The sequence below is a fragment of the Rhincodon typus genome, chromosome 18 (genome assembly GCF_021869965.1).
Source record: "Rhincodon typus isolate 14 chromosome 18, sRhiTyp1.1, whole genome shotgun sequence".
In the NCBI taxonomy this organism is placed as follows: Eukaryota; Metazoa; Chordata; class Chondrichthyes; order Orectolobiformes; family Rhincodontidae; genus Rhincodon; species Rhincodon typus.
This window is the reverse complement of record NC_063349.1, coordinates 30,844,332-30,868,211: the sequence shown is the minus strand read 5'-3', so window position 1 is coordinate 30,868,211 and position 23,880 is coordinate 30,844,332. Positions and strand designations below refer to the sequence as shown.

Here is a 23,880-nt window from a genome sequence, read left to right as displayed (position 1 = left end):
AGCTTGTGAAATCCACATTGATACCATTGGGCTGCAGGGTTCCCAAGCGGAATATGAGTTGCTGTTCCTGCAACCTTCAGGTGGCATCGTTGTGGCACTGCAGGAGGCCCAGGATGGACATGTCGTCTGAGGAATGGGAGGGGGAGTTGAAATGGTTCGCGACTGGGAGGTGCAGTTGTTTATTGCGAACCGAGCGTAGGTGTTCTGCAAAGCGGTCCCCGAGTCTCCGCTTGGTTTCCCCGATGTAGAGGAAGCCACACCGGGTACAGCGGATGCAGTATACCACATTAGCAGATGGGCAGGTGAACATCTGCTTGATGTGGAAAGTCTTCTTGGGGCCTGGGATGGGGGTGAGGGAGGAGGTATGGGGGCAGGTGTAGCACTTCCTGCGGTTGCAGGGAAAAGTGCCGGGTGTGGTGGAGCTGGCGGGGAGTGTGGAGCGGACAAGGGAGTCACGGAGAGAGTTGTCCCTCCGGAAAGCAGATAAGGGTGGGGAGGGAAAGATGTCTTTGGTGGTGGGGTCGGATTGCAGATGGCGGAAGTGTCGGAGGATGATGCGTTGGATCCGGAGGTTGGTGGGGTGGTACGTGAGGACGAGGGGGATTCTTTTTTGGTTCTTATTGCGTGGACGGGGTGTGAGGGATGAGGTGCAGGAGATGTGGGAGACACGGTTGAGGACGTTCTCGACCACCGAGGAGGGGAAGTTACGGTCCTTGAAAAACGAGGACAACTGAGATGTACGGGAGTGGAATGCCTCATCCTGGGAGCAGATGCGGCGGAGGCGAAGGAATTGGGAATAGGGGATAGCATTTTTGCAGGAAGGTGGGTGGGAGGAGGAGTATTCTAGGGAGCTGTGGGAGTCGGTGGGCTTGAAATGAATATCGGTTTCTAGGTGGTTGTTTCTCCCTACAACATCTCCAAGTTTTTTTTGAGTTAAACCCTGAACAAAAGGGAAACTGAACCTTCACATTTGTAGGGATGAAAGCCAAAAGGAAACCTGAAATTTGAGATTTTTTGTGAAACTAAAGTTGGTTGAAACAGATACAAAACAGAGAGCCAAACAAGTCCAGATCACCCAATGGTGCAGCAGAGGCAGAAAATAAAGAATTGATCCTGGGGCTGGCAATAAACAAAGTCGGCAATTGTTGCAGCTGGTGTCTGTCTGCAAAGCCTGGCCACACAATTCACAGATTTGTCACCGATTGTTCAGAATGGATCCAGAGACTGCTGGGAGCAAAGATTCTCATAATCTGAAGAAATGCACTTTTTTGAAGACATTGCCCATGAACTCAAGCTGGTTGGGACCAGTCAGATTAGAATCAGTAACTAAAATCAAATGAATTTCACTGAAGTTCAGTGCATTGAAGGATCTTGTGGTTGGAACTGGTGCCATTTAGTCCGGGGCACTGTCCTGTAAGTACATGAAACATATTTGTTGTTGTAACCGTGTACTAGAAGTTCAATATTAAATAGATGCTGAATTAACAGACAAGTCATGGTCAGATATAATTTATGTCAATTTCCATTTGATTGTTAAATTAAAGTTATAAGAAGTGAAAAACATTCAGTAAAATTTGTTTCTTGTGAGGATAATAGACTTTTTTGTAATTTTTTTTCCACAGGATGTGGGCAAAACTGGCTTGGCCAGCATTTATTTCCATCCAGAAAGTGTTCTTGAAAAGTCATGGTAAACTGCTTTAAAACTGCAGAATGCAGGAGCAGAAGCAGGCCATTCAGCCCACTGAGTCTGCTCTGTCATTCAATGAGATCATGGCTGGTTTGATAGTTCTCACCTCCACTTTCTTGCTTTTTCCCTATAGCCCTTGAATCCCATACTGACTGTCAATCTTATCTTTGATTAGATTTAGCAACCCAGTCTTAACAGCCCCCCACAATAAAAAAATCCACAGATTCACTACACTTAGAACAAATTCCTCCTAATCACTGTCTGAATGTGTGACTCTTTATTCTGGGATTACACAGATTCTCCCACAAGATAAACAACCTTTCCACATCTACCCTGTCAAGTTCCCAAACAATCATGTATATTTTAATGAGGTCACCTCACATTCTTCTAACCCCCAAACAGTAAGGCCCAACTTACTCAACCTCTCATCATAAGACAGTCCCTCCATATCTGGTATCAGCCTAGTGAATCTTCTCTGGACTACCTCCAATGGCAATATATCTTTTCTTTGACAAAGGGCCCAAAACTCTTTAGTATTCCTGCTGTGGTCCAACTGGTACCTTGTACAGTTTTAGCAAAACTTCCATATTTTTAGACTCAAATCCTATTGTAGTAAAGGCTAACAGTCCATTTGCCTTCCATTTTACCTGCCAAACTTGGATGCTAGCTTTTTTGAGATTTAAGCATGAAGACTCCCAAATCACTCTGTGCTGTAGGTTTTTACAGTCTCTCTTCATTTAACTAACATTCAGCTCCTTTATTTTTGCTGTAGTTTGTGACATCATTCTGCCACTGGTCTTACTGTGATTTGGTTTCTTGATCCATACTTTTTGTCCTCTCCCACTGACTTCTCACTCACGAAAGTTTACTTCTTGCAGTAAACTTTCGTGAAAACATTTCTGTCTGCCTTTGCACCAAATTCCCACTCTGCTGAAGCCTCCTCACACTGACTGGGTGGTGTAAGAATTCGCTTTCTTATATGGATCTAGCTAGAAACTTTTTTTTTAGCAACAGTGATTTAAACCAAGAGGTAGAATGTTAAGGAGAGAGTGTAGGACAATGTTCATCACTCAGAGGGTTTGGAACACTGGAACTCACTGGCTGAAAAAGAGTAGCTGAGTCAGAGACTCTCATAACACTTAAGCAGCAATTAGATATTCACTTGTGTTGCTGTAGCTTCCAGGGCTATTGGCCAAGCACTGGAAAATGAGATTAATGAAGTTGGATCTTTGTTGCCTGGCAAGTTCATGATGGGCCAAATGGCCTCCTTCAGTAGTTCAATTGTCCGAGAACCTGCAAAATTAGATAGAATGGTTAAGTGAGTGCGCAAAAAAAAAAAAACCAGCGGATGGAATAAAATGTGGGTGAATGTGAACTTGTCCTCTTTGGAAGACAGAATTTTAAAAAGAAGTGTACTCTTTAAATTGACAGAGCTGTAGAAATTGGCAGTAGTGAGGGATGTGGACATCCTGGCAATATGATCAGCAAAATGTTAATTTGCAGGAACCACAAGGAAAATTGAAACATCAATGTTTATGCATTGGGAATGGAATACAAGAGAACAGATGTTTCAGTGCAGCTGTACAGGGACTTGGTGAGGCCACATCTGGCGTACAATGTACAGTTTTGGTTTCCTTATTTGAGGATATATTTATACATAATTTTATGAAAAGCAGTTTACAAACGGCTCACTCAACTCACTGCTGAGGCAAAAGGCTAATGAAGAAACGTTGAATAAGTTGGGCCTGTACTCACTGCACTTTAGAAAAATGACCAGTGATCGTACTGAATTATATAAGATCCTGAGGCAACTTGATAGGATAGGCACTGAGAATGTTTCCCTTCTGGGGCAGACTAGAGCTATGGGATGCAGTTTAAGAAGATGATCTCCCTGTTGTGATGGAGATGAGGAGATTTTCTTTTTCTCCTGAAGAGAACCACTGGATCTGTGGATTCTCTTCCCTAAAAGGCAGTGAAGGCTAGGTCACTGAGTTTATTCAAGGCTAAGTTACATACACTCTTGATGGATGAAGGCATAATGGGTTAGCAGGGAAAGTCAGAGAGAAAGATAAGACAGGAGCATGGACTGATACCCATAAAGAAGATTAGCCATGAGTTTACCAAATGGAGGAACAGACATGAAGTATCTATTGGCCTACTCCTGCTCCTGATTTCTACGTTCTATATGATCAGAAACATGTAGCACTTATGGGGTCAAGAAGTAGATTACAAAACTAATTTTCAAAGAAGATCACAGGTCAAAAGAAATATATTCTATCCTGGAAGTTTACTCTATGAAAAGGTGTAAATGAGAGTAATTATTTATGGAATTTTCAATATATTGACATTTGGATCTGGGGAAGTTCTTTGGTCAGATTTTGAGCACAGGGTGGATTGTTAAAAAGTGTCAACGTGAAATAGTAAGCTCAGCAACTTTTTGTTTTAAATTGGCACAAAAGCGGGTTGTGAAACAGATGATCAGCAGGTGAAAGCAAAACTTTCAGAAGTTTAAAAATGGCATGCATTTAAATATTCTTTTAATGTATGCTTAACCACAATCTTCCACTCTCAGAATTTTTCATTTATTTACTTACCTGCCACATTGAAATTGAAACCAATGGCTACTGTTACTGTCAATGTCTCCAATATATTTTCACCGACAAGGAAGTTAAAGAATAGCCAGATGAAAAAGATGCAGTTTGATAAGATGTGTTCTACAATTGTGAAAGCTGCACTTTAACAAAGGAGATTAAATCAGTTTTCCTTCCTGCACCTCTTGGGAGCACACATCAGTCACTTATCCCCGTAAATAAATGGCTACAAAGCATGGGACACACACTTGCCGAAGGTTTTTAAAGATCAATGAGCAAGCTTGAAGAACTTACAAAATGAGGCAAGCCATTTTAGCCTTTTGACCCTGGTTTCAATGGCATCATCAGCCATGATCCGTTGAATGGCAGAGCAGCTCAGAGGGGCCGAATGGCCTATTCCTATGGTTTTATAACTGCTCTTCAAACTGCTTCTATACACCAATCTTTGCCTCATATCCTTCAATATGCTGAGAATAAAAATGTCCGCATCAAACTCCGATTTGAAATTTGTAATACATTTAGCATCAAACGTTTTGATGAGAATTCTAAACTCCCTGCTTTTTGCACACAGGAGCAGGGAATTGACCCTACAAAATAATCCTTTACAAAGACAGACGTTAAAGAAAGAAGCATTGCAGTGAGCAGCTGCAAATGTCAAGGATAGTATCACATTGATCTATATTATATTTTGCTGCCCTTTGCTGTTGTAGTTGTAGCTAGCATCATACATCAATCCACATGGATAAATTCAGCTGCACTTACATAGAATAGGAGGAAACGAGATTTTCATTTTGAAATGCAATAAGAATTCTCCTGCACTTATATACATCAGTTTGACATTTTAATAAATTATTAAGTCCCAGTCAATTTGAAAGTAACTATTTGAGTCACATTCACTTTTTTGCACCACAGATAAGCTTTGAGAATAATTCCACAAATGTGCCTTTTATGTAGACAGGGTGCTGAGGGCAGTGTTTGGCACACTTGCCTTCTTTGGTCAGAGCACTGAATACAGGAGGTGGCACATCATCTTTCCACTGTACAACCCATCAGGGAACACTAAATAAAAACCAAAAGAACTGTGGATGCTGTGAATCAGGAACAAAAACAAAGTTGCTGGAAAAGCTCAGCAGGTTTGGCCTGCGGTCTGTGAGGAAAGAAGAGTTAATGTTTCGGGTCCAGTGACCCTTCCTCAGAACTGATGGTGGCTGGGAAAATGTCAGTTTAAATGCAGAAAAAAGGGGAGGGGGTGGGGTAGGGAGTAAACAATAGCATAGAGCCTAAAGAGAGAGAAGAGCAGTTGGATAGACAAAGAGTTGATAACGATCAGGCTGGGAAAGTTAAATAGTTGTTAATTACTTAGTCACCCTCCCAGTCTGATCGTTATCAACTCTCTGTCAATCCAACTGCTCTTCTCTCTGTTTAGCTTCTATCCTATTCACCCTCCCAGCCTGATCGTTATCAACTCTTTGTCTATCCAACTGCTCTTCTCTCTCTTTAGGCTCTATGCTATTGTTTACTCCCTACCCCACCCCCTCCCCTTTTTTCTGCATTTAAACTGACATTTTCCCAGCCACCATCAGTTCTGAGGAAGGGTCACCAGACCCGAAACGTTAACTCTGTTTTTTCCCTCCACAGATGCTGCCAGACCTGCTGAGCTTTTCCAGCAACTTTGTTTCTGAACCCATTGGGGAAGCCACTTTTAGAATACTACGTATAATTCTGGTAGCCCTGCTGTAGGGAGGATGTTGTTAAACCAGAGAAGGTGCAGATAAAATTTACGAGGATGCTGCCAGATCTGTAGGGTTTGAATTATAAGGAAAGGCTGATAGGCTGGGACTTACTTTCACTGGAGCGTCGGACGCTGAAGGGTGACCTTATAGAAGTTTATAAAATCATGAGGGGCATGGATAGTGTAAATAAACAAGGTCTTTTTCCAAGTGTAGGGAAGTCCAAATGGAGAGGGCATGGGTTTAATGTGAGAGGGGAAAGATTTAAAAGGGACCCGAGGGGCAACTTTTTCCACAGAGAGGGTTGTGCGTGTATGGCATGAACCGTAACAGGAAGTGGTAAATGCAGGTACAGTTACAATATTTAAAAGACACTTGGACAGGTACACGAATAGGAAGGGTTTAGAGGCATATGGCTCAAATGCAGGCAAACAGGACTAGTTAAGTTTGGGATACCTGGTAAGCATGGATAAGTGGATCAAAGGGTCTGTTTCTATGTTCTATGACTTTGTGTGTGCAGCAAAATTTAACTGAACAAATGTAACCACAGCTGCTAATTATATAAATTACATAACAAGCCACAAGAAAATTGTAGTCTGAAGAATGAAAGTTGAAAGAGTGATTGAGAATATCAGAACTGCGAGAAATAATATTTGTAGAAGAAATGCTGAGGCTGTGGTTTCTTAACGATATCGAATTTCTTACTCTCCCAAGTTCAACGAACTCTCCAGACCTCACCAGAGATAACAAACCCAGCAAATCAATTTTCCATTGTTTTACAGATTGCTATCTGTATTACATAGTTCCTTCAACGACAAGCTTTCCTGTAGGCATTCCAAAGTCTGACAAAATTGAAGTTCTTACGGAAGATAGGCACATGGTGACCCCAAGGGCAGGCTGCCTGTCCCTTGAAAACTGGTCAAATCGAGGCAAAAACTGCGATGAGTGGTTGGTCCAATGCACTCACCAATCCCTAAAACAAAACATACAATTGGGTGAATTAGAGGAAAAATGCATGGAGGAATGGGGTGGAGGAAAACTCTTCAGCGTTGCTAGCTTTGGCTCAACATCCTGATCAGCTTACAGGGATAGAAGAGATCACTTTGGCAAATACCAGACACCAGTCCATTCTACAATCAAATCCAGGACCGGTAAACTTCTCATCTGTTAAGGGTCCTATGTATAGTCTGGCTATTCAAACTGTGTTATTTTGCAACTGTCATAAGTCAATTTAACCCTTTAAAACTAAGCCACCTGCCACTCCTCATTTGAATAAGGTTATTCCCAATTACATCTTACAGTATTGAAGTACCTACTGATTGTGTGACCAATTAGCACCTAAAGAAGCACAAGGACAACCACAGAAGGAGTCAATCTTTCAAACTTTTTAAAAGACATTTAATTTAAAAAGCAGCATGTAAAAGCGGCAGTGAGGAAGACAGAATCTTTAGTTTAATGGCACCCGCTCCACAAACTGCGGGACTGTTCCATCTTACAAGATGTTCTAATATTTCAAATTGTTTCACTATACCAGTTATTGAAAGCCTCTCACAGAAATAGGTTATCTCTTGAGGCAACAAGGTGTAGAGCTGGATGAACACAGCAGGCCAAGCAGCATCATAGGAGCAGGAAGGCTGACATTTCAGGCCTAGACCCTTCATCAGAAAATTTTCTGAAGAAGAGTCTAGGCCTGAAACGTCAGCTTTCCTGCTGCTCTGATGTTGCTTGGCCTGCTGTGCTCATCCAGCTCTACACCTTGTTATGTCAGATTCTCCAGCATCTGCAGTTCCTACTATCTCTGCATCGATGAGTACTTGAGATTTGAAACACGTGCATGTTCTTAACATGTTAAATTTACAGAATTATTTTGTTCCAAAAATGCAACATAAAGGAAGTTGGGGCAATCAATTAATGGCATCAGAACAGCCTTCCTGCTCCTCTGATGCTGCCTGGCCTGCTGTGTTCCTTCAGCTCCACACTGTGTTACCTTGTTTCAATTGTTTTTTGTTCTAGTGGGAGTACTGTAAAACGGGTGCTTTGATGTTGTTTTATTTTGGAATTTGTAAAGGAGTATTTTGTGATTAGTGGCATATACTTTTACTTTGGTGTTTACAACTCTGAATCTATATTAGAAATAAATAGTTTAGTTTGTTTCATTTCATAGCTGTTTCTTTCAGTTTATAAATGTGTTTTATTGTTAAAACAAGATCTGCAACTTTGTGCGATTACATTTCAGTGAGACACTACATTATTAAAACAAAAACAAAACATGTATCAATCCATGTTTCAGTCGGGATTTGACTTGTCCAGTAATAATATCAGCTGGGACCATAACATATGCAGATTAGAGTAGGAGAGGGGATTGTATAAGGCAGACAGATCTCACTGCAATGTCCTTTAAGATAACACCTATTCCAAAACCTCTGTCAACAATCCAACCTTGTCCAGTGCTGAATATGAACAATTTATGGATTATACTTCCTCAAAGGTCAAAACCAAATGGACAGATATCTCAAACAGAATTAAAAAGAACAAAAAACCTTAGATCCTGAAAATAAAACAGAAATTACTGAAAATACATATATGATCCGATATCTCTACGGAGAAAAGACAAGCTACTATTTCAGTTTGAAGTGGTCTTTAAAGGCTTTTAACCACAAATAATTTATAAGTGCTGAATGACCTGCTGGGCATTTTTATTTAAATCTTCAGCCACACGCCCCCTTTTCCTTCTCTATCCAATCTGAGTACATATCACTAAACCATTTCCCTATCTCTGCACCAATGTTCGTCATGCCCATCTCCTTGGGAGGTCTGTTGAAAAGCACCTAAATCTCCTTCCAACCCAACCAAATACCCTTGCCAATTTTGCCAAACTTCAACAAAAAGGGTGTGAAGGTAGAGCCAAAGTGAACTGGAAAAACAAAGTCAAAAGGTAGGACAATAGAGCTGCAGTGGCAAACATTATACGGAAATACTTATTGACTAAGAAGGATGTATCAATCATGGCAAAAGAAGTTGAGGGATGTATCAAATCAAAAGAAACACTGAACAAATTTGCAAAGATTAGTGGTAGTTCAGAGATTGATCAAATTTTGAAAACTAGTAAATAATTATGTCAGTCTACTGTTGATCCTCTCGAGAGGGTCAGAGGAATTGATGGAAAAGAAATGATAGAGATATTAAAAGTGGTACAACAAGGTGTAGAGCTGGATGAACACAGCAGGCCAAGCAGCATCATAGGAGCAGGAAGGCTGACGTTTCGGGCCTAGACCCTAGGCCCGTGGTATGTTGTGTCTGTCCGCAGTGTTGAAAACTGAGAAAATTTTCCAAAGTTACTTAAAAATCAAGAGATGAACCAGAAGGAAGAACTTAAAATAATCACCATTACTGAGGAAAATGACCTTGGGAAAACAATGAGACCTGAAGATTAACAAGACCTCACAGCCTGATAGTCTATACCGTAAGGCCTTAAAACAAGTGGCTACAAAGATAGAGGTGTTGTTTATAATCTTCCAAAATTCCTCCGATTCTGGAATAGCCACACCAGATTGGAAAACAGCAAATGTAACTTCTTTATTCAAAACAAGGAGGGAGACAGAAAGCAGGAAACAACAAGACATTTAGCCCAGCATGTGACATAGGGAATTTACTAGAAACCATTATTAAGGAAGTCAAAATAGGATACTTATAAAATCATCATATAATCAGGCAGAGTCAACATCCTTTGCATTTCCAGAAGGCATTTGATGAGGGTTAATAAGAATTGATTAGCCAATAGGAGGCAGACACCTTCCAATTCCATTTTGATTGTGCCCCCTCCCCACCTCTCCCTCACCTTTGATGGTTTGCATTGCTCTTAATGCGATTTGCATGCAAATTAATCAATTGGAAAACATGGGTGATTTACTAGTGATGCTTAATAAATAAATAGAGAGAGAAAAAGCATAGGTGATTTGGTGATGGGAAAAACAAAGTTAGTTTTGTGTAAGTGCACTTCTGGATATTAAAGAAAACAGTAGGGATAACGAGATAACAAGGTGTAGAGCTGGATGAACACAGCAGGCCAAGCAGCATCAGAGGAGCAGGAAGGCCGACGTTTCGGGCCTAGACTCTTCTTCAGAAATGGGGGAGGGAAAGGGGGTTCTGAAATAAATAGGGAGAGAGGGGGAGGCGGACAGAAGATGGATAGAGGAGAAGATAGGTGGAGAGGAGACAAACAGGTCAAAGAGGCGGGGATGGAGCCAGTAAAGGTGAGTGTAGGTGGGGAGTTAGGGAGGGGATAGGTCAGTCCAGGGAGGACGGACAGGTCAAGGGGGCGGGATGAGGTTAGTAGGTAGGAGATGGGGGTGGGGCTTGAGGTGGGAGGAGGGGATAGGTGGGACGAAGGACAGGTTAGGGAGGCGGGGACGAGCTGGGCTGGTTTTGGGATGCGGTAGGGGGAGGGGAGGTTTTGAAGCTTGTGAAGTCCACATTGATACCATCGGGCTGCAGCGTTCCCAAGCGGAATATGAGTTGCTGTTCCTGCAACCTTCGTTGTGGCACTGCAGGAGGCCCAGGATGGACATGTCGTCTGAGGAATGGGAGGGGGAGTTGAAATGGTTCACGACTGGGGGGTGCAGTTGTTTAGTGCAAACCGAGCGTAGGTGTTCTGCAAAGCGGTCCCCAAGCCTCCGCTTGGTTTCCCCGATGTAGAGGAGGCCACAACGGGAACAGCGGATGCAGTATACCACATTAGCAGATGTGCAGGTGAACATCTGCTTGATGTGGAAAGTCTTCTTGGGGCCTGGGATGGGGGTGATGGAGGAGGTGTAGGGGCAGTGTAGCACTTCCTGCGGTTGCAGGGAAAAGTGCCGGGTGTGGTGGGGCTGGAGGGGAATGTGGAGTGGACAAGGGAGTCACGGAGAGAGTGGTCCCTCCAGAAAGCAGATAAGGATGGGGAGGGAAAAACGTCTTTGGTGGTGGGGTCGGATTGCAGATGGCGGAAGTGTCGGAGGATGACGCATTGGATCCAGAGGTTGGTGGGGTGGTACGTGAGGACGAGGGTGATTCTGTTTTGGTTGTTATTGTGGGGAGGGGGGGCGGGGTGAGGGATGAGTTGCAGGAAACGCAGGAGACACAGTCGAGGGCGTTCTCAACCACTGAGGGGTGGAAGTTGCGGTCCTTGAAAAATGTGAACATCTGAGATGTACGGGAGTGGAATGCTTCATCCTGGGAGCAGATGCGGCGGAGGCGAAGGAATTGGGAATAGGGGATGGTATTTTTGCAGGAAGGTGGGTGGGAGGAAGTGTTTTCTAGGTAGCTGTGGAAGTCGGTGGGCTTGAAATGGATGTTGGTTTCTAGGTGGTTGCCCGAGATGGAGACAGACAGGTCCAGGAAGGAGAGAGAGGTATTAGAGATGGTCCAGGTGAACTTAAGGTTGGAGTGGAAGGTGTTGGTGAAGTGGATGAACTGTTCAAGCTCCTCGTGGGAGCACGAGGCGGCGCCGATACAGTCATCAACGTAACGGAGGAAGAGCTACGGTTTAGGGCCAGTTTAGGTACGGAAGAGGGATTGTTCCACGTAACCTACAAAGAGGCAGGCATAGCTTGGGCCCATGCGGGTACCCACGGCCACCCCCTTTGTCTGTTGGAAGTGGGAGGAATCAAATGAGAAGTTGTTGAGGGTGAGGATGAATTCAGCTAAGCGGATGAGGGTGTCAGCGGAGGGGTCTGGTCAGGCCTGCGGGACAGGAAGAAGCGGAGGGCCTTTAGGCCATCTGTATGGGGAATGCAGGTGTATAGGGACTGGACGTCCGTGGTAAAGATGAGGTGTTGGGGACCGGGGAATTGGAAGCTCTGGAGGAGGTGGAGGACGTGGGTGGTGTCACGGACGTAGGTAGGGAGTTCCTGGACCAAGGGGCAGAAAATGGATAGGGATAACGTATCATTTTCAGGTTCCAACTGCAACTAGTAGTGTACCCACAGGATCTATGCTGGTTCCACAACTACCTATGGTCTATACGAATGACTTGGATGAAGACACCAAACATGGGCAGGTGATGGCACTTGACTAGTAATCCAGTAGCCCAGGCTAATGTCCTGGCTTTGTAGGTTAGAACTGTACCATTGCAGACTAGGAAACGTGGATTCAATTTTCAAAAATCTGGAATTTAAAACAAAACTGTTCCAATGGTGACCATGTAAATACTATTGACCATCGCAAAAAGCAAAATCTGGTTCACTGTTGCCCTTTAGGGAAGAAAATCTTTTCTTGGACCATCCTCACCTGGTCTAGTTTCCAACTTATAACAATATGGTTGACTCTTAACTGCCCTCTAAAATAGCCTAAGATGAAAAGTTTATATTATGTTGGGATGTTGAGCTATAACTACTGGAGTTTAGAAGGATGAGATGTGATTTTATTGAAACACGAGAGGTTCTTGGGGATATTTGACAGGGTGGATATTGCCTCTTGTGAGGACAAACAGTGGACACAGATTTTCAGAATGAGAGGCGTGTCTTTTAAGTTGGGGATGAGAAGGTTGTTTTCTCCCTCTCAGAGGCTCATTAATAAGTGGAATTCTTTTCTCTAAAAAGCAATGGAGGCTAGGTCATTGAATTTATTTGAGGCTGAATTGGATAGATTCTTGATTGACAAGGCACTCAAGGCTTATGGGGGATGAATGGAGGAGACAGGAAAGTAAGGTTGAGATCACAGTGAGATCAGATCTGTCGTGACCTTAATAAATGGTGGAGCTGGCTCAAAACAGCCATACGTCCTACTCCTACTCCCAAATCCTATGTTCCTGTATACAAGAACAGATAGTTTTTTAAGCCAGTCATGGAGCCAGGAAGAGCTTTTCCTGTCAGAAACACACAAAAAAAAAGGACATTAGGCTTGATGACAGCAAAATGTCAATTTAAAATTTAGACAACATATTGGCTGTAGTCAAAGTACTTGCTTTTAACAGGTTCTTTTCACACTACTGCATGTCATAAAACGCGGCCTATCTTGATGAAGGTGAGCTCCAAACAGGAGGAGTAAATTTAAAATTATTCTTATTAAATTACTCCTAATTTGAACAGTTACCACCAGCAACATCGGATGTGAGTCATACTCATCCTGCCACACTTCCAGCAGGATTTCCATTCTAGTGGAAAATCCTGACTTTCATAACAACATTAGAAAAATACACTTTTGATCTAAGCTTTGATGATACTGCAACTGTGGTTACTTACAAAGAAGTGACACATGTAAAGTCAATGTTTGACCTCCATTAACCTAATAGAGGTTTTCTTGCCTCTAAATCAGAAAATTGAGAGTACAAATCATGGACGTGAGGGTGGAATCCAACCGACAATTCTGTACAATACTAAAGGATAGTAACAAAAACAAAATTGCTGGAAAAGCTCAGTAGCTCTGGCAGCATGTGTGGACAGAAATCAAAGTCAATGTTTCCGTTCCAGTGACTCTTCTATAGAACCTACACCAGCTAGGAAAAGGTTGGTATATATGCCAGATAAAGGATGAAGGGAGAAGGGGGAGGAAGGAATGATAGATGGAGATGGAGCCCAGAGAAGAGGAAAGGGGGGAATGATAGATGGAGATAGAGCCCAGAGGGAGGGGGAGAGAGCGAGAGAGATATTGGTTGCTATTGGTAGCAGCCCATTTGATGACAAGGCCTGGTGTGTGGAGTGTGGGATAAGGACATGGGAGAAGGTGCTCAGGGCCTAAAATTATTGAACTCAATATCAAGTCCAGAAGGCTGTGGGGTTTCCAAGCGGAAAATGAGATGCTGTTCTTCCAGCTTGTATTGAACTTCGCTGCAGCAAGCCTGAGACAGAGATGTTAGCAGAGAACATAATGGTATGTTGAAGTGGCAGGCACAAGGAAGCTCAGGGTCATTTCTGCAGTCAGAACGCAGGTGTTTTGTAAAGCTGTCACCCAGTCTGCATTTCGTCTCCCCAAAGTACAGCAGTCGGGCTACTAGCACCACAGCTTTTGTTGGCGTACAGTCCTGACAATGATTGGTGTGTGCAGTATACAATTTCAAAACTTGCAAACAACAGAAGTTGAAATGAAGGAGAATTGTGATTGACTTCAAATGGACAAAGACAAGTTCGTGGAGTAGCTGGACATGTGGCCAAAAGATTTTAAAGCAAAGGGTGGACTTGCGACACACAATTTAACGCAAAGTTTGAAGTAGTACATTTTACAAGGAAGTATATTGGGGGTTGCAAATTAACCTAAATAATACACTACTAAGGGGGTGCAGAAGCAGAGGGGCACCAGGGGGTGTATGAACAAATAGTTGAAGGTGGCAGGGCAGGTTGATAAAATGACATAGAAGATCCTGTGAATTATAAGTAGGGTGATAACTGCAAAATTCGAAAAGGTTAGGAAAAATAAAAACTGTGCTAGAGAAACTCAGCATTTGTTGTGAGAGAAACAGAATTAACAGAGTCCAATGACTCTTTTTTGTAAGTTATGATAGACCTACTTCAAACACTGATACAGTATTTAAAAATAGAGATAGCAAGAACTGCAGATGCTGGAGTCAGAGATAACAAAGTGTGGAGCTGGAGGAACAAAGCAGGCCAGGCAGCATCAGAGGAGCAGGAAAGTTGACGTTTCAGGTTGGGACCCTTCTTCAGAAATGGGGGAGGGAGAAGGGAGCTCAGAAATAAATAGAGAGAGGAGGGCTGGGGCTGGGGAAGGGAGGTGGGATAATGACAGGTGAATGCAGGTAAGCAGTGGTGGGGATTGGTCCGTGAGGTGGGAGGGACGGATAGGTGGGAGAGTAGTTGTGTCAGGTCAACAACGTGGGGTTGAGAGGGAGGGTTGGTCATGGGATGAGGCCAGGAGTGGGAAGATTTTAAAGCTGGAGAATTCCACATTTAGGCCATTGGGCTGTAGGCTCCCGAGGCAGAATATGAGGTGCTGCTCCTCCAGTTTGCAGGTGGCATCATTGTGACACTGGAGGAGGCCTAGGATGGACATGTCGCTGGAGGGTGGGGTGGGGTGAGTTAAAATGGTTCGTGACCGGAAGGTGTTGTCGTTTGTTGTGAACTGAGAGCAGGTGCTCCACAAAACGGTCTCCGCTTGGTCTCACCGATGTACAGGAGGCCACATTAGGATCAGCGGATGCAGTAGACCAAGTTGATGGATGTCCAGGTGAACCTCTGTCTGATGTGAAAGGTTTGTTTTGTGCCTTGAATGGAGGTGAGGGGGGAGGTGTAGGGGCAGGTGTGGCACTTCCTGAGGTTGCAAGGAAAGGTGCTGGGGGTGGTGGGGTTAGTGGGGAGTGTGGAGTGGACTGAGGAGTCGTGGAGAGAGCAGTCCCTACGAAAGGCAGATAACCCAACTCCCCACATTTGTTTGTGGGGTCAGATTGTAGGTGGTGGAGAATGTTACATTGAATATGGAGGTTAATGGGGTGATGTGAGGACAAGGGGGATTCTGTCTTTATTTTTTTGGGCGGTAGTGATGTAAGGACAGAGGTGCGGGAAATGCAAGAGATGCGTTTGAGGGCATTTTCAATCACTGGAGGGGGGGGAAGTTGAGGTCCTTGAAATAAGAGGAGATCTGGGATATCTGGGAGTGGAACTCCCCACCTTGGGAGCAGATGCGGCGGAGGCAAAGGAAGTGGGAGTAAGGGAACACATTCTTGCAGGAAGGTGGGCAAGAGGAGGTATAGTCTAGGTAGCTGTGGGAGTCAGTGGGCTTGAAATAGATGTGTTTCGAGGTGGTCACCAGAGATGGAGACAGAAAGGTCCAGGAAGGAGAGAGAGGTATCAGAGATCAGGTGAATTTGAGGTTGGGGTGAAAGGTGTTAGTAAAGTTGATAAACTGTTCAAGCTCCTTGTGGGAGCACGAGGCAGCGCTGATACAGTCATCGATGTAACGGAGGAAGAGGTGGGGGCAGTGCCACAGTAGCAGCAGATGAGGGACTGTTCCACGTATCCTACAAAGAGGCAGGCATAGCTTGGGCCCATGGCCACCCTCTTAGTCTGTAGGAAGTGGGAGGAGTTGAAGGAGAAGTTGTTAAGGGCAAGGACGAGTTCAGTTAAGTAGATAAGGGTGTTGGTGGAAGGGGACTGGTTCGGCCTGCAGGAGAGGAAGAAACAGAAGGCTTTTAGGCCATCCGCGTGGGGGATGGAGCGATTGGATGTCCATAACAAAGAAGAGATGTTAGGGGCCAGGGAATTGGAAGTCTTGGAGGAGGTGGAGGGAGTGGGTTTTGTCCCAGATGTAGGTGAGGAGTTCCTGGACCAGGGGGGTATAAACAGATTCAAGGTAAGTGGAGATAAGTTCGGTGGGGCAGGAGCAGGCAGAGACAATGGTTCAGCCGGGGCAGTCAGGTTTGTGGATTTTCAGAAGGAAATAGAAACGGGCGGTGCGGGTTTGGGGAACGATGAGGTTGGAGGCTATGGGTGGGAGGTCACCTGAGGTGATGAAGTTATGAATGGGTCATCAATAGTCATAGAAAGTAGCACTTGCCTAGCCATAACCTGCTCACTGTGCTCAGTCTGGATTCTGCCAGACTGCTCAGCTTCTAAATAAAAACCAAAAGAACTGCGGATGCTGTAAATCAGGAACAAAAACAAAGTTGCTGGAAAAGCTCAGCAGGTCTGGCAGCATCTGTGGAGGAGAAAACAGAGTTAACGTTTTGGGTCCGGTGACCCTTCCTCAGAACTCAGCTTCCTCAGCTTCTAATCTCATGACAGCCTTGGTTCAACTACCCCCAATGTCAAGGCTGCATTTGGCAGAATGTGGCATCAAGCAATCAATGGGAACCAGGCAAAAACAAAAACACTCCACTGGTTGGAGTCACACATAGGACAAATGGAAGATGGTTATTTTTGCTGGATGTCAGTCATCTAAGCTCCAGGACATCTCTCAAGGTGTTCTTCAAGGTAGGTTCCTAGACCCAGACATTTTCAGCTGCTTCGTCAACGACCTTCCCTTCATCACAAGGTCAGAAGTGTGAACGATAACTGACCGATGCGCAATGTTCAACATCATTCGCAACTCCTCACATACTGAACAAATCCATGTCCAAACGCAACAAGACCTGTACCGTATCCACCATAACAAGTAACATTTGTGTCACAAAGTGCCAGGCAACGAATAAGAAAGAATCGAACTATTAATGCTTAACATTCAAAGGCGTTACCATCACTGAATCCCCCCACTATCGACAAAGGGATTATTATTGGTCAGAAAAACTGAACTATCTATACAAATAGTGCGTCTACCAGAGCAAGTGAGTAACTCACATCCTGATTCCCCAAAACTTGCCTCACATCTACAAGGCACAAGTCAGGAGTGTGATGGAATACTCCCACTTGCCTAGATGAGTGCAGCTCCAACAACACTCAAGAAACTCAACACTATCCAGGACAAAGCTGCCCGTTGATTGCACTACGCCAACAAAATGTTCACTTTCTGCAGAACCTATGCTCAGTAGCAGCAATGTATACCTTGTGCAAGATATATTGCAGCATTTACAGTATACCATCTACAAGATACACTGCAGCATTTTTGCAGCATCTAGACCGCACCTTCTAAACCCATGACCACTACCAACTAGAAGGTCAAGGACAGCACATATATGGAACACCACCACCTGCAATTTCCCGTCCAAGCTACTCAGCATCCTGACTTGGAAATATGTCACTGTTCCTTCACCGTCACTGGATTATAATCCTAGAACTTCCTCCCCGATAACATTTGGGGTTTACCTACACAGACAGCCTGCAATGATTCAAGAAGGCAGCTCATCATCTTCTCAAAGCCTTGCGATGGGCAATAAATGCTGGCCCAGCCAACAAAACCCACATCCCCATTGTCTTGGTAAAAACTTCGAATGGAGTTGCGTGTCTAATTGTAAGCAGAACACTTCGAGGAGGATGGAAAGGCATTAGGACGCTGAAAAAGGATTACGAGAATGGCTCTAAGGATAAGGAAACACAGTTCATAGACATCCTGGAGAAACAAAGGTCTTTGAGAAGAAGGTTGAAAGAAGATTTAATAGAGGTGCTCAAAACTATAAAGGGGTCTGGGCAGAATTAATGTAAACAAGTTGTTCCCACCGGTGGCGAAGGGTCAAGAACAAGAGAACACCAATTTGAAGTGTTTAACAAAAGAAGGAACAGTCACATGATGTGGTGCAGGGAAGGAAATTGAATAAGTCCTCAAGAGAAAACAAATGCTGGGCTGGGAAAAATGGCAAGGGAGTGATACTTGTGAGAGTTGCATATAGAGAGATGAGGTGAATGGTTGCCTTCTGTACAATAATCATTTAATGATTAATTGATTTTCTAGGCTTAGAATAAGCCTCCTTATCATAAAGAGCCCATTATTCTAATTACATTAAACTGTGCATACTTTCTTGGCATTAAAATCAAAATTTCCACGACTTATTTACTGTTAGATCGGCATTTCACATCTGAAATGTTAACAATGATTTCATGTTAACATCTACCATCAGTTGCAAGTTTGTATGAAGCGCTTGAACTTTAGTGGATAGAAATTAGTTTGCATTGCACCTGTATTTTTGTGCAGGCATTGGTCCCACTGCTAAATTTTTGTGGCTTTTTGTTTTGGAAAGGGAGCTTTTACAGAAAATGCCACCACCAGGTTGTGAAAGCAAAAAGGGAGAGTGGCACCTGACTGAACTTGTCAAAACAACCATGTACACTAGATTTCCTTTCAAGCACATATTAGCACAACAGATGGTTCATGGCAGCCACTTTTGCATTTAGAACATTCACCTGAAGGAATTTCAGAGAGGCTTTTAAAATCAGGCATCAGTTCCCTTAGATACGTTTATTATGGCTTAGTATTGTTTTAAGACCCCTTTACAAAATTAATTGCCAATGAGTAGTGGCACTGACAGGCCTTCCGGATTTCTCAACTTTGCTTTCACATTTCCATTTTGCTTGACTAAAATTGAACAGTAGAGTTGCTTTTCAAAGAATACTTCCTAGAACTCGCTTCTAAAATAATTGTAATGCTTATTAACTTAGGTAGATTCAATAGAAAGAAGACAAGCAAAGTGAAGTGTATGAGATTTTGATTCAAAATTGTGCCTTCCATATTGAAAGATATACATACTAGTATGAATTTTCTTTCTACAATTTATGACAGGAAACTGAGAAATGAAATCTATAGACTAGAACTGGCCTACACTCTCAGAGAATGTGAAACTGTGTACTTTCATCAAGTTGCCAATGAATGCGTGCCAGAATCATTTCACCAGAGCTTTTTTGTTCCTCAAAACAATGGCAATAAATCTGTAATGCAAACATCATCACAAGTGTACTCAAGTTTGACAATATGCACTGTAATCAAAAAGAGCAGTGTTGGCTCAGCAGTACCTGTAGCACTTGCACAAACTGTTAATGCACTCAGACAGTGATCATTCTGTTAAAGCAACTCCCGTTGACTCATGTTACTTTACTGACATTATCACATTTGACACAAGTTAACTGTATGTCAATATTGCCACCATTTGTAATTGTGGTATTATTGTAATACTGTCAGACAGCAATTTGTTCCAGAATGCACATTAGTCAAAAGACCTTCCACGCACTTACTTCTGATGAGGTCACCAGTAGTGTCATTCACCAGGGCTGATGGGTGCTCTGCATCCTGATGTATCACCCAGTTATCTGGTGAAGGTAAGTCCTCCTGCTGTGTAACTTCCCTCCCCTCCTCATGTTTTTTAGTGTCTGAAAGAGGCAATTATTCAAAGTTTTACTAATTGGATGTCTGAAATAAACAATGTAAAATAGCATGTTTAGTTCAGTTTATACAAACAAGTTTTATGAAAATGCTTCCTTTATGCTGGCTGTACAATAAGGCAAGGGTACTAGGGATGTCTCAAATATTTGAGCAAAAGTCATACAACCTAGTTGTTTTAGCTGATTGTCGATTTTGTCTTAAATTTGATGGAAAATAATTTTACAGTGTATCAGATGACAGACAACACAGCACACCTAAATAAAAAAGAAAACCAATTATAGAGTTAAGAAATATTACCTTAGAACGATAAGGCAAAAGAAATTGGAAAAACAACCTTAATCAAATCCTGTACAATGATGGAATGGGGTCATAAATGTCAGCATTGTCGATATAACAGCAGCATAAACAACTAATAACAATTCAGAAGATTAAACCACTCTAATTAACCACATTTTTTTGAGGAAAGACAGTTTGACGAAATTCTGTAATGCTTGCTATTTGAGACCAGAAAAGACTGGGGATTTGGGGTGAAACCTGGGAGCAATAAAAAGTTTAAGAGTTGGTGGTAATAAATCATTTTTGAGAATTTATGTCAGTAAGTAGATAAAGATGAATGGGGTGCCCCAAAGATTGATAGGGAATGAAACTGCTCTAATGTTCGTTCATTAACAGAGACAACAAGGTGTAGAGCTGGGTGAACACAGCAGACCAAGCAGCATCATAGGAGCAGAAAGGCTCACCTAGTCAAGTTTGCAGAAAACGTGAATGGTGGAAAGGGTGAAAAGAAAGTGCAAATGATACAACTCAAGATCTAAAAAAAAATTTAAATACAAAAAAGTTAAATAGAGCATAATTGGAACATCAATAAAAGATAAAATGCTAGGTAAACAAATATCAGGTTATACAAATATGAAGATCAAAAGTAATATAACACACCACAAATTGTGCTGAAATTGATAAAGGTGGAATTGAGAGAAATCTAGGGTTTTAGCAAACTCCACATTCAGCTGACTGGACCACAGCCGGCCAGCTATCAACAAAACACGTTTAATACAAAATGATAGTGGCAACAGGACAGAAGATATGCCTGCTTTAACTATAAAACAAATCTGGTCAGACCTTATCTTAAATACAATCAAGTGCTGGAAGTGATTTAGAAAATAACTAAGTATCAAATATTTATTGCAGAGTGGTAAGGGAAAAAAAATAAAGTAACTTGGGCTCACCGAAGAACCACATATAGAGCCATATAAAATCAGAAAAGGTAAATTTAGAACACAATTTCAAACTTCTACATGAAAGTAAGACAAGGGTTTAGCTTCAAAGTAAAGTGCAAATTTAGAAGTGATGACAAGAAGTTGTTCACACTAAACATCATGGATGGGGTTTTCAGGTTGAGAATTTGAGGCAAAATTCTTGAGATAATCTGAAAACAGCTGAATATCACTCTGGAAGTCATTGGGGTCTTCCTGGATGGATAAGCTACATTGGATTGCAAGACAAATCATTTGTAATATAATTGGGAACGTTCAATAAACCCCAAGACAGCCAAGGTATGACTAATTCTCCCACATCTACGAAAACTTTTTCTATATCCTGTTTGCATCTTGAAGAACAAGTAATACTGATTATTTGTTATGTAAATCCTGTAAATCTCTGACACTCCAACTTTATATCCATTGTAATTATTTTACACTTTCTTTATTTCAAACTACCAGGTCAATGCTGCTCCAGAACATTTTCAGATTCACATTTGGCATCCTACATACCATTGTTCCTCCCCATTGTCAGCAAAGATTGCTTGGCAGGTGTTATCATCTCTGACTCATTTGTACAATTTTTGGTCTGTGCCTCAAAACTGACACCCTTTAAGTATCTCAATTTTACATTGTAACAACTTTCAAAAATTTAAACTGCCAACTTGGCATTACTATTTATATAGCATGTTTTAACTTTGGTTTCGTGTTTTTAAAAGAAAATTTTAATCATAATACCTTAACGGATACTCTCAGAAAGGTTCATTCTATATTAAAATGTAACCGTGCAATGAGACAGTGAGTTGAGGAATGACACTGTGAATACCACAAACATGGTTAGTCTGATGTTCACTGCTGACTCCTTTGGATGGTGTAGTAATTCATATTCTAGGGAACCATATCTCAGATTAAAAATCCTGATACTCTATTTGCTTGTCAACTTATTTTTAATACCTTTATCTGTCCATTATTTATCATTTTCCAACACACCGTGTGGTGCATATACAGTTCCATGGATTGCTTACGACACTTTTTAAAGAGACAACGAGGCTAAATTTAAAAAAGAAAGATTCAGAAAGCTCAGATGTTGACGTGTTATTGCCTTCAATAACTGGCCACTGTAAGCTACGATACAACTGAAAGCAGAGTTTGCTGTTGCCAAGCTGCTGGCTGACGTGAGGCAGCTCACTGAAGCGATTTGGAATTTTGGGGCACGTCAATCACTTGCCCGAGGCCTGTTGACAAAGTGGAACAAAATAAAGAGAAGGGGAGGCAACTGGAAGGAGTGGGTGGCGGTAATGGTGTGGCACAGCTGTAATGGAAACTAATCAAGAAATAAAGGACTGGGTAAATGTGTGTAGGCAGAAGAGCCAGAAGAAGCAATTAATTAAAGAAATTATCTTTTTAATGATGATGTTTTAAAGTCCATTGGTTGTATTCCAAATAGTCTTGGTTCCTGAATGCTGTGGATTAGGCAACCCAGATTTATACACTATGCATTTATATTTATACATTATGCCTTTATTTACATATACAAAATTTAGTGCAGGTGCAAGCTCTGAACACATGTCTCTCTACATCAAAATATCACGCAGGGCCTTCTGCCCTATTGATAGACAGTTTCTGTTCTCAGCATTGATTACTTTCTGCCTGTTTGACACCCAGAAAACAGATATGACCCGCACCAAATTTGTAGAGCACTATATTGACATACATGCATGCAGAGAAAACACTGTGTCTGCATGACCAATACGAGACTCCCCAAGCTGGTGCTCTACTCCCAGCTTTGAACCAGCACTCGAGCCCCAGGCGGACAGAAATGCTTCACTGATACCCTCAAGGCCTCACTGGCGAAGTGCGGCATTCCCACAGACACCTGGGAATCACTGGCCCAAGATCGCCCAAAGTCGAGGAAGAGCATCTAGGAAGGCGCCGAATACCTCAAGACTTGCTATCGGGAAGACGTGGAAGCTAGGTGAAAACAGGGAAGGAGTGCGCCGCCACACCAACACCCCACCCACCCCTTCCGGCGACCACCTTCTGTCCCAAGTGTAAAAGAGCCTGCGGTTGCTGCATCAATCTGTACAGCCACCTACAGACTCACACTGAATGGAAGAGAGTCATCCTCATCTGCGAGGGTCCACCAGTGATGATGATTATGCTAATATACTAGTCAGAATAGTCAGTTGGCTCATATTAACAAGTCCCCTCATAGGTTTTCTTAGTGACATGTTTCAATTCATGAGGTCTGTTTGCATTTCTTTTTTGCTAAAGGTTCTCTTCTTTTTGTTGATGAAATGTCCTGCAGTACAGCAACAGGGAAAACAATGTCCCCAGAGGATCTCTTTAAATTGCAAGCACATTTCAGTGCTAATTTTACAAGACAATTCACTCACATGTGCCTGAATTCGTCCAGGCAAACTACCAATGTCATCACCAATTCTGAAAACCATTTTTCAAAAGTAGACAGAAGAAAAACAATTAGAATTCCATGGGATAGGACACATTAACATGTTCAGACTTTTATATGGCATTCAGAATTTGTGGTTTAAATACTCTTCATTACAATGAGTCCACCCATAGAAGTACCTGCAATAAAATTATGAAATAAAAAACAGAAAATTCTGCAAATACTTATCAGGTCAGGCAGCAACTACGGTGAGAAAAACAGAAATTCATAACCTTCTGTTCTGCTTTGAATACTGCCAGCATTTTTCTTCTGCTTCAAATTAGCTTTCTCATGCGACAGTAGGAACTGCAGATGCTGGAGAATCTGAGATAACAAGGTGTAGAGCTGGATGATCACAGCAGGCCAAGCAGCATCAGAGGAGCAGGAAGGCTGACGTTTCGGGCCGAGACCCTTCTTCAGAAATTCTGAAGAAGGG

The 23,880-nt window shown here is 42.5% G+C and overlaps 1 protein-coding gene across 1 annotated transcript in view; it reads right to left on the bottom strand.

The window, feature by feature from the left end:
* LOC109921611 (myoD family inhibitor domain-containing protein) overlaps nucleotides 1–23,880 on the bottom strand; it is a 54,925-nt gene that overhangs the window by 22,034 nt on the left and 9,011 nt on the right. Inside the window, exons 3-4 of the mRNA XM_048607902.1 lie at nucleotides 19,592–19,726; nucleotides 12,804–12,852 (exon numbers count right to left, since the gene is read on the bottom strand). Of these exons, the coding sequence (XP_048463859.1) occupies nucleotides 12,804–12,852; nucleotides 19,592–19,726 (184 nt within the window). The remainder of the gene's footprint in view (nucleotides 1–12,803; nucleotides 12,853–19,591; nucleotides 19,727–23,880) is intronic.